Source organism: Barbatula barbatula, assembly GCF_947034865.1.
Source record: "Barbatula barbatula genome assembly, chromosome: 21".
In the NCBI taxonomy this organism is placed as follows: Eukaryota; Metazoa; Chordata; class Actinopteri; order Cypriniformes; family Nemacheilidae; genus Barbatula; species Barbatula barbatula.
This window is the reverse complement of record NC_136784.1, coordinates 11,732,541-11,745,012: the sequence shown is the minus strand read 5'-3', so window position 1 is coordinate 11,745,012 and position 12,472 is coordinate 11,732,541. Positions and strand designations below refer to the sequence as shown.

Here is a 12,472-nt window from a genome sequence, read left to right as displayed (position 1 = left end):
ATTCTGGGTAGAAATGCAATGGCAAATAAAAGCCGGACTAACTGATGCCGTCCGCACATGCTGTTGTCAAAGACGCTTCTGATGTTTCATTGGTTATTGTGTATATGAAATGGAACATCAATGCTTCCATAAATTTTAGATAATGGAGCAATTTCATACCAAACATACATATGTTATAATGTTATTGATTCAATGTTAATTGTTGTGCAAATTCACCCTGCTGTAAGATTTCTGTAAATACACTTAAATGCCTATTAAAGGCGGAGTGTCCGATTTCCGAATCCAGCTTGTTTAGACAAAGTCGGGCCGAGTACGAAAACAAACTTTTAACCAATCTGCAGTAAGGTTCACAGGACGGACATTAGTCGAGCCGAGCGCTGACGAAAGCGAAAGATGAGGTGGGGTGTGTTTGTTTTGGTGATTTGAACATCAACAACGGCTTAGAGAAATCGGACACCCGCCTTTAAGATTAAGCTTTTGTGCCAACATTTACATGGAAAAATGAAAAAACTAAATTAGAAGCGGTGATACTATAAACAGCGGTATCAAAATCATTCTCGTTGCATGATTGTGTCAGTGAAAGTTGGATGTCTTACCATATATATTTCATATACTGTATGCTTAAGAATGAGATTTAGGTTGCACTTTGTTTTACCGTCAAGCTACACATGCATGTACTGTACTTACTATAGTAATTTAAATAATAATTGTGTCATTATTATGTACAGTTGAGAACAAAAAATATTATCCCACTTGATAAACATCAGAGCCATTGAGAAAGAGAGTTACGTCAACTCTGTTGACTCCAATGGATCAGTTTATACACAGCAATGGCGGTTTGTGGAGGCTCTCAATAGTTCCCGGAAGTTACTACTAATACATGGAGCTGCGGTTAAACAGACCGATTGTGACAAACTTTTGACCAATTTAAAGATGCAAGTAATTTAATGAATAAAAAGGAAAGAAATAAAGCATTTAAAGAGAAAACATAACATCCCGAAACTATCTGAAGGCTCCATGAATCGCGTGACACACAAAAATGTTAAACTTACGTTGTCACGACTCTCTATCTCAACGGATCTGGTAAATATGAGAAATAATGCCGTTTCTCTTTTCATCTTTTTTATTATAGTTAAAGGACTGAAAGTGAGGGAAATAACATTTTAAAATAAATGTAGCTTTTAATATTGATACTTGTTAAGTAACCAATATTAAGTGAATTCAATTACTTTACAGTTGCTTTGTTAAGTAAGTATACATGCTGTAAAATGAAGTTCAACCTGAGATTCTGTACTTTCTAAGAAACATCTACATGCACTCACACGGAAAGACAATAACAAAATGATGGCTATTCATGCAACGCATGGACATTATTTCTCACAAGCTTCTGTTCTTACTAGAGATGCACAGATATATCGACAAATAGTTTCAGTATCGGTCGATTATATTTATTTTCACACTTTTGTTATCGTTGGAGAAATTAAGTATCAGTGCATCTCAAGTCCTAACCACAAACAAATAAATGCTCAAATCTGACACTTGAGAAAATGAGTTAGTCTACAAGAACATTCACAGTATGATTGTATAATCCACAGATGTGTGGAGCAGGATTCGTTTTCCTGTAGGCGGAGCTACAAAACAAAGCTCATCATGGCCAAAATGTCTTGTCCTGCAATACTACTGTCATGACTGTTTTACATTCAAACGTGAAAGGTTCAACTTAACTTGACATGTTCTATGTTTAGAGATTCATTAGGACGTGGTGTCACTTTGTAGTCTAGGCAATGACATACAAGTGGGAAAAGCAGAAAATATATTTGTGTGTGTGTGTGTGTGTGTGCTGTACCTGTCTCTTCTCCTCAGGGGCTTTGAGGAACAATGCATTTATCACTGCAATGGTGTAAGTCTGAATGTCCTGATCCGTCCTGTTCTCGGAGAGATAAAGAGCAAAGAAACAATGCCAAGCTGCAATTAAAAGAACACTTCACCCAAAAACAGATATGTTGTCATTTAGAAACAAAAGCATACACAAGTTGAAAAGCACACAAAAACGTACATTAAATGAACATGCTTGGAACGACACAGGGGTGAGTAAAACATGAAAAAGCCTACTTTTCATTTTGGGTAAACCGTTTCTTTAAATACACTGTATCAGTTTGATATATAGTGAAACATATTGTACATATTTCTCTATTCAAAACAAAACCACTATCCTCCATACCCTTGTAGATGTGGAATAAGCTGGCCAATGGTGATTTCTTGAGCCACCTTCTGGTAGAGGTCTTGACTGTTGAGCACCATGGATTCCAGGATGGCCAGAGACCTCTGAAGCACAGCAGTGTCCATAGCCGATTTGGAGACGTAACTGGCAATCTAAAGATGAAGCGACATAGCTTTGATAGTTCTTAAACGATTTAGTCTTTTTCATATTTACATGGCATAGACACGGAGGAATTGTTTCCGAAATGCTACCTACCTTCTTGATGAAGGCCACAGAGAAGGTGTCCCAGGAGACAATGCCATGGTCCATGAGCTCCACAAAGGCCGTCAATGTGAAGGAGAGCAGGTCACCAAAGCTAAAAGACACAAGACAACAGCCACTAGCCCAGTCTCTACCACTCACCTGCACTGACAGAAGAGCCAAGCTTCAGCCTAACAGAGCAACAAGGAGCGAAAAAAGTGCTAAACAGCAGAAGGACATAGATGATGTACTTCAGAAGGGCAGCGGATGGCAGAGAGTTAACAGCAGCGCAGTGTTACACTGGCAGAAATTTTAATGGTGTCATGCAGCTCTTTGCTTGGGACACTGTAGTTATGGTGACTAACCCCCCCAAAAATTACAGTTATAAAGTGACGGTGTAAGAAAATGAATTGTGTTAAAGGAACCATTCATCCAAAAATGATGTGTCATTATTTACTCGTTGAGTTATTCCAAATCTGCTTACATTTCTTTGTTCTGATGAACACAAAGAAAGAGTTTTGGGAGAATGCTTGTATCCAAACTTAGCCATCATTGACTACCATAGTGGGAACAAATACAATGGTTGTCAAATGGTTGTGCCTCAGAATTGTTTACTTTCCTACATTCTACGACAAAGAAATGTATGAAGCAATTTTCCCACTTCGGCAGTCTATGTGTTTTGAATGAATTTTTATTTTTGGGTGAACTCTTTATTAAAAAAAGACGTTTGTGTGCTTTGGAGTTTTAAAAAGTGGTTCAACTGTAGTTGTTTGACAATTGCTCCATCTAGTTCCATTTTCACAACAAATATGACTTTGATGACGTAAGGATAAGTAAATAATGATCATATTTTCATTCTGTGTCAATAATTTCTCTATTGTCAGCAATTGTCAATCATTCACCGGAGGAAAAAGATGTGCATCTTGCAATATCTTCGGTGTGGACATGTCATAGATTCATAACATAAATAATAATTGCCTAATGAAATTTAACATAATTAAAACTGAATACAAATATATAGATCTCTAAAAACTCTCTTAAATACTAATTTTGGGAATCCTAAATATTTGAGTTTTGAATTTCCCCAAACACAGAGTACAGCCGCTTAAAATTAATAATACTGCCCCCTATTGTTACAAACAACTAAGGTCATGCCGTTTCCTGGCTTCTAGTCATAACAAAACTAAACTAATGACATAATAAAATGCCAGATGAATAACTAAATAGCACGTGAAAAAACTAAATAATATCTGTTGTGATAATCAAAAATATCATTATTGAAGTAACAAAACAGACATGAATGACTTTATCTAATATAATGAATGAATGAATGAATGTGTTAAGGGTTTATTTGAGTGCAGCAGGGAGTTAATACAGCATAAGTTAGACTTTAAAGTAAGAAGATGTTAGTTTATTACTGCATCCTATAAATGTACCCTTGACAGAAAGCAACTGCAGCTGAAATTGGAAAGAAGCCTATAAAAGTGTACAGTATTTATTTATTTACACTGTAAAAAGAGATTTTCAACGTAAAATGTCAGAGTTTCTGTTTTTTTTAACAGATTTGTTTTATATGAAAAATATATTTAATATATATATATATCCTCATATTCTGGAAAAAACCTACATTATATTATATAATATATTTATGTCGCTCCAATTGACAGGAAACTTCATTTTGTAGGGATTATTTTATGCTAATGCAATGATTCTATGATGTCACTGTTTTTTGTCCCCTTAACTGTACTCCCCCTTTTTTTGAGGGTGGGGCTTGAATGTCTAGCGGTCTAGAGACCTAATCTTGGTCTTGTTTTAAAAAATAGATTCCATACCTTATTGTAAAAGTGTTTGGAGTTAACAAATGAAATAATCAAATAGTTATAGCGGTTTAATTTAATATTAATAACAACCTCAAATTTTCCAATGATATAGAAGTTTATGAGATTTATTTTTAGATTTACAATAAAATATTATTATGAATATGTGATATTTATAATGGTACCAAAAGTGACATCTGAGACAATTACGTGATTTGAAATTAAGCGATTTCTATTGCAAAACAGTTCCTAAATATAAAACATTCTTAGAACTTTCTAACGAAATCTAGTTTGTCAGGATTAAAACGGAATAATATTACATAACTACAGAACGTTGACTTTGACGTGCATTTAATAATGTTTTTGCTCATAAATGAATAAATGACTACTCCTACATCATTTATTTTTGTAAAACACTGGTCAAATATGTATTCTAGAGTCTTAGACCATTCCAATGATATATAGTTTGTTATGACTGGATTAGATTTTAGTTGTGAACTAGGTGTTCCAATATTAGAAGAGTGACAGTTTAAGGGTTTTTGAACCAATCATCTGAATAATTCGGAGCAACAGCGACACTCAGTGGTTTAGGAACAACCCTTCACCAAAGCAGATAAACTAAGAGGTAAATTATTTCGATATATATTTTGTCTGATTCACTTTGTTCACAATCCCAGTTAGCCCCTGTTGTGTAGCTACAACAAGATGTGTTTAGCCCTTTGCAACTCTAGAACTATTACATAAAATTAATTTAAAAAAAATTCATGCAACTACCATATGAGTGAAAAACTATCCAAGAGTTTCCCCAAAGAGAGCAAAGCTACCCCCTTAAAGCACCAAAATTGCCCAAAACCACATGCAAAAGAACGTAAGAAAGATCATTTGGTTACATGGAAATAATTCAAAGGAAATGAAAAATAATCCAATAAATAAATCATGAGAAAATGGTGACCGCAGCAGTTGCCAAGTGTTCCCATCACTTTGATTGGTTTTGAGCACTGAGGCCAGAGCCCGATCATGCAGAGACTCGGCCCGGAGATTAGAGGGTAAGAGACAGGGGGTTATCCGGCTCAGGGGAGGGGCTTACCAGGGCTTCATTATCTTCTGTAGTTTCTGATACCGTCTGAAAAGATTTAAAAACTTTGACGTCAGGGAGACAGAAACACTTACACATGGTCAGGGTCCGAAAATTCCTTACTATCAGACCCTGTTATGTACATTTAATGAAAATCTGTGGAAAACATATGGTTACAAGGCTTAAAACAAGGTACATTAGGTCTCAAACAAACAATGAGGCTTGAGCGTAAAACATCTCATTTAAACAGGGCACCTAAAAACCTATCAAGACACAAAGCACGCAAAGCAAAATAACAGGAAAAGCATATGACAAAAAAAACACAATCTTTCCTTCACAACATGTGCTTAACTCACCGAGGTGGCAACAAGCAAGTATGAAGGATTCCTAGGTGTATACATTATAAATCAACACATGTTGCATTCAAGGACAATTGTAGTGTTCCTGTCAACAGGGCCGTAATATAAAGTGACTCATTGGACAACCTGAGGCACATTTTGCCTGCTCGACAGAACTTTTGCTGACCTAATGACTTGCACTGTACTTTATAAATAAGAGTCTGGTCTGTTGTGTTCTTACAAATACAACACTTTGATATTACCACCCTTCAGCACAAGCTTAAAGTTTAGTTTTTGCTTTAATGTTTGGCTGATCTATGAGTGTAGACGCATGGTTACCGATGTCATTGTAACAGATATTGTGATGTCAAAAATTATGAACGTTTTTCAAACTATGAAACGCAGTGATTCGGTTGTTTATGTGATCTCAACAGTGTGGCACCCCAAAAGACAAGAGTTTGCTGGTTAAAATAATATTTTCCAAGCAATATACTGTACAACTTGTACATATTTCATTACATCAAAATACATTTGCCTATTTATAATATTTTTGTTATTTTTTTGTATATTATTTTATATTATATTTGACTTGACATACCTTTTGGGGGGCTTTTAGGGTTGTTTGCACATATAAACAATATATAAATTGTACATATTTCACTACATCAAAATACATTTGTCTATTTATTATATTTTAATATTAAATATTTTAATTAATAAATATATTTTTAATTTATAATCTACTTGACATACTTTCATTTCATTCCGACAAAACGTTGTTTTGCGAGCGATATGTAAATTGTACATATTTCATGACATCAAAATTAATTTGCCAATTTATATTTTTCTATTATTTTATTTAGTTTTTTGTATTTTATTAATTGTATTACCTTCTAATTTTCATGCTTTCTGTAGGGCTTTTAGAAATGGGAAATCATTACCATTACAATAACCATGAACTAAGCGCTATTGTACCACGTGAGCAGTAGAGGGCACTACATCACAAACTATTTACAGTAAACCTCCACCCAGCCGGCTACATTTGTACTTCATGATGTAATCGAGGCCAGACCTCGAGTACTCAGAGCGCAGCCTCAAGAGTGCTGTCATGCTCAAGTCTTCTGAATAATCATCACAGGTCAGTGGCTCACAGGAATCCGTGAAGAAAATTGGAGACCGTGCGTGTCTGTGTGCAAGCGCGTGTCCACTTGGATTCTTGATGGTATGCGAGGACTGCACAGAAAGCCGCACAAGACTCGTTGAGGTCAGGAGCTGTTGACACAGAGCTGCTTTATATAAAAAAATAGCCATGGAAATGATTTCCATGGATGAAACTCCAGCGTTCCGAGATTTTGGGTTCTGCCAAGTAAAAACGCAGCTATTGACTCAGAGACTTAAAACCAACATCCCTAAGGTAACTTAAATGTACCCAGCAAGTAAAGCACCATGAAAAAAAAAAGAGTATGAAAGAGACCGTTCAGATTCATCTCTTTCCACAACTGCATTAAGTGTGAGAAATGCAGACGGACTTTAACAACCCTCCTCAATTAAGCCACGGGAGACATAATTAGGTTAACATGTAACAGAAAACAAAAGCACGAATGACGCCCTCACTGAGCATGTGCAGCTTGTCTCCGGGCTCTTCAGAGGTCCACCAGCTGGAAGGGAGGCTGCTGAGATCCTCAAATGTTTAAAGGGATAGTTAAGCCCAAAATTCTGTGTTTCACATCGCTGTTGGATGACTTCATGTCACTCCTGAGGTTTGATTTTGTTGAAATTTAACAAACACTTGACTGGAATGCTGGTTTGAAAATTTGGAAAAAAATATGGACTATTTTGACATCATGTTGACCACCAGGAAATAAAAAAATGATGTGTTTTGACGGGCATGTTATATCAGTGGTTCTTAAAAGTATGACAGACAGCATAGTCTTTCCATGTATAAATTGTACATCTGGGACTCATAAACCTCTTTAAAGTGCGTTGTTATACCTCCCCTCTATATATCTTTCTGCAGTGCGCTTTTCTTCCTCCGTGTTTCTCTGCTTTGTTTCTCTCTCTGTATGTCTGCTGGCAGAGCATTGTCTCCTCATGGGACCATCTAAAAAGCTGAAAATGTCCAGCTCAGCATATCGTCTTTCGCTTGTTTCACCTTCAGCTGATATGACCCGGATTCTGATATGACCCATTCCCTTTTCTGACACAGAAAATGATATGATTTCTGTTCGTTTATTATTAAAATGAAAATTATTGACATTTTTGTCTTCAAGAACTTTGTACTGTAGAAGAGACCCGAGGTGGGGAAGGAGTGATGTGATTCGGGAAAGGACGTTGAGCTGGGACTTGAACTTGGGTTGACTGTAATGCTAATACAATACTTAAAGCAGAGGAAACAAGCTTTCCCTTTCTGTCGGTCTCTCGACGTTGTGTCGAAGCCGACAGATGGGGTTCGCCCTTGAGAACCAATCGTCTCTGACTATTTTGAAAAGGCCAATGAAATTGGCGAATGAAATTTGCATGCCGGGCTCCGCCCCCGGATATCCGGGTATAAAAGGGGAGCCGGCGTGCTCATTCATTCACCTTTTGTTCTTCGGAGCCTTCGCATCTGATGACATTCTTCGAATTGCCGATTTCTACGACGCGGTGCAGCGGAGATTCCCCTGGGCGTCCTGGCAGTTCCTGAGGTATTTTTCTAAAAGAGCAATTTCCTCAGCGTGGCATTGCCCGCTGATCTCTTGGGTGCAGTACACTCATCGAGGACGGGGACGGACACGGTGGTTGCCGCAAGTGTTCGGGGGTCCGATCACTGTGGCAGCCTCGTGGATTCGTCCTGCCCGCACGGCGCGCGGATGGCTATTCAGACGTTGCGTCACTGCGCGCGGATGGCTAGTCAGACGTTGCGTCACTGCGGGCGGACGGCTATTCAGACGTTGCGTCACGTTGGCTACGTTCTGTCAAGAGCAAGCCACCACCTCGTTTGCTTCCCGTTCTGTGACCGCAGCGGCTACGGCCCTGCCGTCAGCGGCGGCGAGCAGCGAGGGTGATGTGGGGATTATCGTGAGCGTTAATCCGTCAGCCGGTCGGCTCGCGGACCGCTCGCGCCCCGTCTCGCTTGTTTAGCAGGTCCCCAAGGATGGTCCTAAGCCATCTTATTCCTCAGCCACGCGCTCGGACACGAGCCGTGGAGATGAGGTGTCTCTTGCAACATCGGAGCGCGACCTGCTGGCATCAGACTCTGGCGATTCCCTGAAGCTCCCTCCCTCGGGAGGTCGAGCACAGGTGAGAGCAGACGTCAAGATGTCAGCCATGCTCGCTCGGACCGCCGTGAGCGTCGGGTTGCGGTGCAGCCCTGGTGCTCGCGGCTGGGTACTCGCACATTGGGCCCGGCTCAAGTGCCAAGTTTTACCGAGCTGCATAAGGAGTTCAGTAAGACCTGGAGCGTCCCTTTCGGCGCGCTTCCGTCTAGCTGACTCTATCGCCCTCTCTTCCCTCGGGGCGGGGAGGCAGCTAGGGACTATGTCAATGCACCCTGGGTGGAGCATGCAGTCGCGGGTATCCGCAGACGGCGGCCACCTGGGGGGCTTGACCTAGACTCACCGTCCAGGGCATGTAAGGTCTCAACATCTCTGGTGTTGAGGCTGGCAGTGCCGTGGACCAAGCTGCCTCCACTCTTACGCATGGCCTTCCTGCAGGCCAGGGCGCTAAAGAGAGCCCCACGGGGTAAGACCGACCCAAGTAGTGCCGCCGCCGACTGGCCCTCCGGGGACCGCGGTGGCAGCGCAGGCTGGGTCGGACGATGTCCACATCAGTGGCCCGGAAAGATGCCTCGGACCCAATCTTGCGCAGGGGGGCGATGTCGAGAAAGGCCACTTTCCCGACTCCCCTCTCGCAAGGTCGGCTGATTGGTGGCGCTGTCAAGGACTGCTCCAGCAGCCTTTTGACAGTGTAGAAACAGACCGGCCTGCTGTGACCCGGCCGCCTTTCGGCCGTCGAGGTCTCGCACGTGGTCTGCCCCCAGCAGCCCTGGCCTTCTCCAGCGTCGACTCCGGTTCTGGTGCCCCCGCAGGTGGCCCCCCGGAGGAGGACGTCAAGAGAAGGACCACCTAGAGAGATTGAACCATCGGGCCCGACCCAGCCTGGGTTGCTGGATGGTCGGACTGGGGCGGTCCCTGCCGCGTCCCAAACACCTTCTGGGCCCCTTCGGGGGCCTAGTGCCCGCCTTCTCACAAGGAGAGGTCTCTCTCTGGGTCCCACTTGCAGCCGCTCTCACCCTCTGAAAGATGGTGTTCGGCAACTCGACGTTGCGTCGTGGCGGCACGCAATGACGAGTATAAAGCAGCCCTCAGCACTCTCGCTTCGACGGTGCGTCGAGCTGCGCCATCGCCTGGCAGGTGATTTAGCGGAGCCGTTCCCCCCGGGGAGAACAGCACTGCTAGTCATTGAACCAACCCCCGCGGGTTGATGAAGTAGATCGCAGCCCCCCCTGTGAGGTCTCTGGGTGCTTGGTTAGCATTTCAAACCATCACGGTGGCTGGGAGTGTGGTCCGTCTCGGCATTCGATCCAGCTCGCCAGACCTCCGCCGGACTTCAGGCATCCTCTTACCTCAGCAGAGGCAGGGATGTTCCTGTGCTCCAGGCCGGGGCTGCCACCCCTCTGGCGAAGGCGATCGAACCGTCCCCTCGGCCGAGATGTCCAGTGGCTTCGACAGCCGCACTTCATCATCCCCAAAACCAGGGGTCGCTGCATACCTTGAGCAGCACCTTGCAAGGGTGCCGTTCGGGAGGCGCAGAAGCGCGTCCTGGTGTCTGTCAGACGCCAGGAGTGGTTCATGACAACTGACCGCATACTCTCATGTACAGTTCCCTCGGCACTGTCGAGGGGCTGGCATGTCAGTAAATGGGTCAGCCGGGAAAAAGAGAGCAGCTCTCCCTGGCGCGGAGCTCCCCCTTTTCCTGGTAGAGAACTCAACACTGTCTCCATGACGGCGTGCTCGCTCACGAGCACGCACAGTCAGTGCTGAGCTGCTTGAACTTTCAGGCAGCAGCCAGCGGTCCCCTGAAATCAGTTTCAGAGGCTCCTGGGCATGGTGTCCTCGGGGGTGGCCTGTCCCCCTCGGGTTGACGCACATGGGACCGCGACAGCACTGACTACAGAGATGAGTTCCCTGGAGAGCGTGGCGCACCGGCAGTAGGCGTATCGTCATTACACCTGCTGCCGTCGCATCCTAACCCCGAGCAGGTCTTGAGGCCGGTCGTGGAACGACAGACGCCTCCCTACGGGGTGCGGGTGCGGTGTGCAATGGGCGCGCAGTGTCGGGTCGCTGGACGGGCCCCCGCCTGCGTTGGCAGATCACTGCCTTCAAGTTGCTAGCTGTCCTGCTTGCACTGATGAGGCTCCGGCCTCTCGTGCAGAACCAGCATACTGGCCCGGACAGCACGACCGGCGTAGCGTACTAAACCTCAGGGTGGCACTCGCTCGCTGCAGTCATCGCAACTCGCCCAAAACACCTCCTCCCGTGGAGACAGCAGGTGGCAAAGCCCCTGCAGGTCACATGCCCACCGGGTGTCCTGAACCAGACAGCCAAGCGCTCTCTCGTCAGTTGACACCCCGTGGGAAGTGATGACTCCACCCCTGCGGGCTGGCCTGGGTGTGGTTTGGGCGGGCACAGGGGGACCTGTCGCCTCCCTGAACACCACCCAGTACCGCTGGGCATTCCTTGGACGAGGACCCCCTCGACACGGAGGCCCTAGCGCGCAGCCTCCAGTGGAGACAGCAGGTGGCAAAGCCCCTGCAGGTCACATGACCACCGGATGTCCTGAACCAGACAGCCAAGCGCTCTCTCGTCAGTTGACGCCTCGTGGGAAGTGACGACTCCACCCCTGGTGGAGACAGCAGGTGGCAAGGCCCCTGCAGGTCACACGCCACCGGGTGTCCTGAACCAGACAGCCAAGCGCTCTCTCGTCAGTTGACACCTCGTGCGAAGTGACGACTCCACCACTGCGGCCGGCTTGGGTGTGGTTTGGGCGGGCACAGGTGGACCTGTTGCCTCCCTGAACACCCCCCAGTGCCGCTGGGCACTCCCTGGTCGAGGCTCCCCCCTCGACACGGAGGCCCTAGCGCGCAGTTGGCCGCGGGACAAGCGGAACTACGCTTCCCCCCAGTGAGCTTCATTGCGCAGGTCCTGTGCAAGGTCTGGGAAGGGAGTATCAAGTGCTGCTAGTTGCGCCTTACGGGCCCAACTACACTTGGTCCTCGGAGCTAATACTCCTGACGACAACTCCCCCTGGCCAAATCCCCTGGCGAAGGGCCTACTCGCAGGGGATGGACACGTTGTGGCGTTCGAGTCGGACCTCTGGGTCTGGCTCCTGGATGGGACGAGGAGTTCCTGGATGACCTACCCCCCTCAGTGGTGGAGACTGTCACTCAGGCAAGGGCCATGCCCACAAGGCTGGATGCCTTTAAGTGGCGCCCCTTCTCGTCCTGGTGCTCTTCTCGAGGAGAAGACCCGCGGAATTGCTCGCTCAGGAACGTGCTGTCCTATTGCAGGAGAGGCTGGGGAGTAATCTCCCCTTCCACATTGGAACGTGGGTACCCGCTGTCGCGGTTATCACGTACCAGTTGCTGGTCAGCCTCTGGGGCGGCATGACCTGATTATTAGGTTCCTCTAGGGCGCGAGGGGCTAAGGCCTCGTCCGCGCCCCGTACCCTCTTGGGACCTTAAGGTGGACCTTTGGGTCCCCTTTTTTCGGGCCCTGCCGAGAGCCCCTTCCTCGTTCTGCGA

At 45.2% G+C, this 12,472-nt stretch overlaps 1 protein-coding gene across 7 annotated transcripts in view; it reads right to left on the bottom strand.

The window, feature by feature from the left end:
- elmo1 (engulfment and cell motility 1 (ced-12 homolog, C. elegans)) overlaps positions 1-12,472 on the bottom strand; it is an 80,735-nt gene that overhangs the window by 33,199 nt on the left and 35,064 nt on the right. For 4 of the 7 annotated variants that reach the window (XM_079484441.1, XM_079484438.1, XM_079484439.1 and 1 more), the window contains exons 7-10: positions 5,366-5,401; positions 2,477-2,576; positions 2,222-2,373; positions 1,847-1,925 (exon numbers count right to left, since the gene is read on the bottom strand). In XM_079484441.1, the coding sequence (XP_079340567.1) occupies positions 1,847-1,925; positions 2,222-2,373; positions 2,477-2,576; positions 5,366-5,401 (367 nt within the window). The remainder of the gene's footprint in view (positions 1-1,846; positions 1,926-2,221; positions 2,374-2,476; positions 2,577-5,365; positions 5,402-12,472) is intronic. The other 3 variants (XM_079484440.1, XM_079484443.1, XM_079484444.1) reach the window with 1 other exon arrangement.